At 25.5% G+C, this 6,156-nt stretch overlaps 1 protein-coding gene across 1 annotated transcript in view; it reads left to right on the top strand.

Annotated features, from left to right (window-relative positions):
• Positions 1-1,554: 1,554 nt before the first annotated feature.
• The window catches only part of LOC103309531 (zinc finger protein 606-like), a 4,840-nt gene continuing 238 nt past the window's right edge, over positions 1,555-6,156 (top strand). The window contains exons 1-4 of the mRNA XM_029485351.1: positions 1,555-1,601; positions 1,801-1,881; positions 3,535-3,615; positions 5,556-6,041. Coding sequence (XP_029341211.1) covers positions 1,555-1,601; positions 1,801-1,881; positions 3,535-3,615; positions 5,556-6,041 — 695 coding nt within the window. The remainder of the gene's footprint in view (positions 1,602-1,800; positions 1,882-3,534; positions 3,616-5,555; positions 6,042-6,156) is intronic.

Here is a 6,156-nt window from a genome sequence, read left to right as displayed (position 1 = left end):
GCCTCAAAAGGTAAACATGGACACAAACAATATCAATTTTATTATACGCTATAGACTCTATAGTATAGAAGTTTAATTGCTAATTAACTAGGATTGATTCCCCAAATATTTTGAAGATCTTTGATGAAATATAGGAGCTTATAATATTTGATTCACAGCGTTTTGAAAATATTACGAATATATTTTATTTAATACCTTTATATAGAACCAAATATTTTGAAAATCTTTGATGAAATAGGAAATAACAATATTTGATACAGAAGGTTTTGAAAATATTATGAATATATTTTATTTAATATATATAATACCAAATATTTTGAAGTTACTTCAATAATATTTTCAACAATATATCTGACAAGAAACTTTCTTAAGATATTTTGAAAATATTAATATTCTCGATTTGCTGTGTGGGTGCGGTGATAAGGTTATCGTTTTATATGGTATAATATGTATCGTTCGAATTTTTCAAGGAAAAAATTCGAGTTCAAAAGCGTTCGAAAAGTTACACGCATAGACCTATAATTATAGGTATTAGTAGTAGTGTTGTATAGAAGTCAGGGGTAATATACTAGCAATCGTAACTTTGTCCGTGATATATCTTTTCAACTATCTTAAACCGTGGCATGCAAACGGGGTGAATGATAAGCATTTAAGGTTGCCACACTGCAGCAGTGGCGGCAAAATTCTATTGTCTTGTCGGGCGTCGGTTGTGTCTGGCGCCTGCGGGGCGCGGACCTGTTTCATTTTACATGTTCAAAGGCGCCCACCGCTCTACAGCAGCTGCAGATTGTGTGAAATATTTTTTTTCATACCGAAAATCCAGGGTTCAACCTTCTTAAACCTCAAGTTGTATCAGCTTTAAATTAACTAACAGCTCAAACCATTTACACTTTATAGGGTGAAAGAAGTAAGTAGTAAGTGTAACTGTGCTGCTATTAGTATAAGTATCATGTAACTTCAAGTTGCAATGCAATATGTATCTATATTCAACGGTTTATATCTAATTTATAACCATGTAAATAAAAATTTAATACTTAACTGAATGTATTCAATGCAGGTATGACAAAACTTATTTAGACATGAGTTTGGTATAATTATCTATTTCGGCTACATACTGATTAAACACAACACAGCTATATAATAGCCGTGATACACATTCTCATAATATAACTAATGTTGATCACTTATGTACACAATTATATTTTAGTATTCTTGTCTATGATTATTACTTTGTCAGTACTTCTTCATATCTCAAGTATATTATAAAAAGTTACACATTTTTGTGTTTTCCGTTGACCTTTGATTTGAAATTTCAAGTATAAATAATTCAAGTCTAAATTTTTAAATTTGTAAATTTAAAATTTTTTATTCATTTTTATACAATTATCCTTCTAGACACAAGTTGTGAGTGAAAAGCGGTGGCTTATGATCACTAATGTTAACATTTTATTTTTCTAAAATGTATAATAAATTCATAAATAAATTAACAGGTCCTTAATTACATTTTTTTACAAGGTTTTTTCAAACAACACTAAGGAGGATATAAAATTCAGTATGGCAACGACAAGAACAACAATAAATGTTTCTACAATAAATCTCAAGTAAGCAAATACACTTTTAATGTAATATATATTAGAGAAATATTATGTAATTTTACCCTAAATGTTGAAAGAATTTTATATTCTTAAACTAACTATTTGTTATTATAACTTATGTATTATGTACATTGTAATTAATTAAAATAGTAGCTAGGTACCTATTTAATAATAATTAATTATTGTTTTTGGAAATTCCGTTTAGGTGTGATCAAGATGTATTGAATAAGCCTATTAAAGAAGAATTTACACAAATACACCATACTGAAGACCAATTACAGAATGGGTAAGAATTGTATTTACCTTATAGTGCAATATGAAATTTAATGATACCTAACCTATAAACAAAAATATTTAACAATTTATAAGTTTGTGGCAAATAAATATCGGGGGATTAAAATATATCTTATAAGTAATTTTTTTTTTATTTATATTGATTAATTTTTCTATATGTTTGTATAATAATTTTTACAAGAGTTTTGACTTGAATTTTGACTTATATATTATGTTAACGTTACATAGAATTATTAATTCTCAATAATACTGTTTTTTTGTATCAGTGGTTATTTAAAGATAGTATTCATAGGATATTTATACTTCTGTTTTGAAAATCATTAGATGCAATATAAGCATTTTAAAGTATTAAAAATAGTTTTGAGTATAACTGACTAAGTAGTAATTTTTAACAAATCTTTTGTGTTGCATAGGAACTTAATTATAATTACCTAACTCATATTAATTTAAAAAGTATTTAACCGACTATTATTCTTAGTATTTATTTATTTTCGTTCAAATTTTGTTTATAATACAGCAAATATTTCTTAAGAATCGTCTGGTTCATAATTTACATTAAGAGAACATAGCACTGGAATGTGTTGTGTCTATCTTACAAGCGCGTAACATGGTAAATTTTATGCTCAGCAGATCATGTTTAGCTCCGTTAGTTTAAACATTAGAGTGAATTAATCTCTTATACAAGTTGTAGGTAAGAATATTATCCAGGCCAACAGTTCTCAACCTTTTTAACTACAAAATTATTTAAGCATTTGATTCATACAAATAAAATGAAATATGGACTATTGTTATTTTTATTATTATTTAATAATGAAAAAACCAAATAAAATATAATATTATGAATAATGGTCCGTTTCAATTTTTTTTATAAAGGAAGATATTCTTAGCGTACTAACTACAAGCTTTCTGCATACCACGAGCGGTACATCAACCACAGTTTTAGAAAAGCTGATCTAGGCTATTGCATTGACTTTTTATTATATTTTAATTTTAAAGCGAGTAATGTTTTTTTAAAACCGTAAATGGTTTGTACATCTTGAAATGCGCAAACTTATTAAAATTTAAAATATAATAAAAACCCCATGAGGGTGACTAGATAATAATCTTACATTTAAATTATATAAGAGGTCAATTCACTCTAATTTTTAAACGAACAGAGCTAAACGTGATCTGCTGAGCCTTAAATTTGGTATGTTACACATTTGTAAGACAGAGATAACACATGCGAGTACCGTGTCCTCTTAAAACATATAGGTTGTCATTTGAAAAACAAATGAATAATTTCCATTATTCTGGATTGAGCATTGTAGTTGTTTTTTTTTGTGAGAAAATAGTTTTATCAAAAGAAATTGAATATTGACTTAAGTTTAAAAGTTTTGAACGTTTAATATTTAAACTTATTAACTCATTAACTTTCTACTTCTTGTTATCAAGAATAGCAAATATTAATCTTCGACAAATTCCAAGTGAGAAAATACACTTTTAGTGTAATATTACAAAAATATGTAATTTTATCCTAAATTTTGAAACAATTTTATTTTCTTAAAATAACTAGTTGTTTTTATAACTTATGTATTATGTATATTGTATCTAATTTAAACAGTAGTTACCTACCTATCTAATATAAATAATTAATTTCTTTTAGGTGTGATCAAGACATATCAAATGTATTTATTAAAGAAGAATTTACACTAATAGACCATTTTAATGACCAATTACAGATTGGGTAAGAATTGTATTTACCTTATAGTGATATAACTTAATGATATCTAACCTATAAACAAAAGTATTTAACGATTTAATAATCATAATAATTTAACATACATTTAATATTTATACAGTTATATCCTCTTTTTTTGTAATGAAGTACAATTCATAATAAGTAATAATCAACAAAATTTTCTTCTGATCGAGTCATATAAAAATATTTGATACTATTTAGGATATTGGTGGGATCTACAATTAAATGTATAATATGTGAAATCTTGAGTCTAAACTTTTAACTATTATTAATTCTTATTAATATACTCAATATGGGTCGATTCAATTTTCAATATGTTGGATTTAATTTAACGATAATTTGTTTTTGTTACATGAATGATATTTATAAAATTAACATCTTGAAATTTATATACTACCAATTATTTATATATATTTAAGCTTACACATTTAAGTACAAATTAATATACTAGTTATTTACAAAATTTTCGATACTTATATTAATTAGCTCGGTACAATATTATTTATCCATCGTTCATGCCTCCAGGACACAATGGCCTTCCAGTGGTGTTAAATATACAAGCTATACAATATTGAACTTACAGATGTAAAATATCACACTATGGGACCAATACTCCAATATAATAACCCTAATACTTACATGCTTGACAATTTAAACTTATAGAACATATAATCATACATATAGCTCATGGCAAGGGCTTAAAACTAGTTTAGTTATCCAATTGAAAATTAAATTATGTATTTATTTATTATTTAAAGCAACCAATATGTTGGTAATATGCGCACATTTATTAAAAATGTGAGGTTAGGTTTTCATTTATACATGTGAATGAACCTATGACGTGTGAATAACCTTATAATATAATTTCAAGACTTAAAAAAGTTATAAATGTTATGATTTGACAAATACAATCCATAAAAACTATGCATGTAAGTATACATGGGTAATATTCAAAATTCTATGCAAATCCTATATTTTATGAGTTAGGAATAAATGAAATTATAGTAAAAGTTACAATCCATAGAAACTATATATATAGTTCATATGCATATGTAAAAATTTATTAAGTATGGACAAGTTAATTTTAGGTCAAATTGCTAGGAAATTATTATTTTTGAGCGAGGAATTAAAACTATGAAATGTACATTTTCACAGGCTGAGATGTGCTAAATTTGTTGAACTTTTAGGGAAAATGCATTCAAATAACAATTATTATAAAAGAACAATATCATCAAAAAAAATCTAAATGTAATGAAAAAAGTTATGTCATATTTTTAATCTTAACTACTAACTTACCCTATTACTACATACCCTATATTTTAAAAGAATTTTATTTTCTTTAACTAACTAGTTGTTTTCACAACTTATTTAGTATGTACATTGTATCTAATTTAAATAGTAGTTAACTATCTATCTAATAATAAATAATTATTTTTATATTATAAATGGGGTAAGAATTGTTGAATATAAATATAAATAAAGATATTTAACTATTATTAATCAAAATATTTTTAACATGCATTAATATAGGTAGGTCTATACTTATTTGTACACAAATTTGATTCTTATTTTCACATTTAAATACAATATATATTTATATAATACTTATGTTTGTTTTTTCTTTTCTTGTTTGTATCTTATCTGAGTTGAATAAATTATTATTATTATTATATAGATATCATATTATAATATAATAGTTATTGTTATATTACCACTTTAAAAAAAAATGTAAATTAAATTGTGGAATTTTAAACGTTTCGATTTTCTATCCAAAGTTTAATAATGATTGCTCTATATTGCAGTTGTTTTTATTCAAACTTTTTGTTCTAGTGTAAAATTTTTATAATTTGAATAATTAATGGAAAAATCATCTTGTATATCATATTGTTAATATGGGTAATAATCTCAATAATTTTATTTTTTAGAACTATATGTGAAGCTGAAGAAAAAGTAAAGACAACTGATACAGAAATTAAAGTTGAAAAAGATTTCATAGAGTGTTTTGTTTTTCAAGGATCAGTTGATAGTGAAAGCCAAGAATCAGAATTCATTCCTCGTTCGATTCCTCATAAAAAAACTAAAATTACATCAAGAGCAAAGGTACACAAGAAAACACAAAGTCGAGAAAAACCACATAAATGTGATTTTTGCAAACAAAGATTTTCTTACCCATGTCATTTAAAAAGTCATACTATGAAACACACCGGAGAACGACCATTTAAGTGTGATACCTGTGGTAAACAGTATGTTCGAAACAGCCATTTAAAACGCCACATAAATACACATACACCCGAAAGTATTTATAAATGCGTCATTTGTCCCAAAAAGTTTTGTTATAAGAATTCAATGGTTAATCATATGAAAATGCACACTGGAGATTGGACATTTGAATGTGATATCTGTGGTAAACGGTATGTTCGAAAGACCCATTTAAAATGCCACATAAATACACATACACGAGAAAGGACGTATGATTGTGTTATTTGTTATAAAAAGTTTTGTTATAAGAAGTCAATGGTTGATCAT

The sequence above is a fragment of the Acyrthosiphon pisum genome, chromosome X (genome assembly GCF_005508785.2).
Source record: "Acyrthosiphon pisum isolate AL4f chromosome X, pea_aphid_22Mar2018_4r6ur, whole genome shotgun sequence".
In the NCBI taxonomy this organism is placed as follows: Eukaryota; Metazoa; Arthropoda; class Insecta; order Hemiptera; family Aphididae; genus Acyrthosiphon; species Acyrthosiphon pisum.
This window is presented reverse-complemented; position numbering and strand designations above follow the sequence as displayed.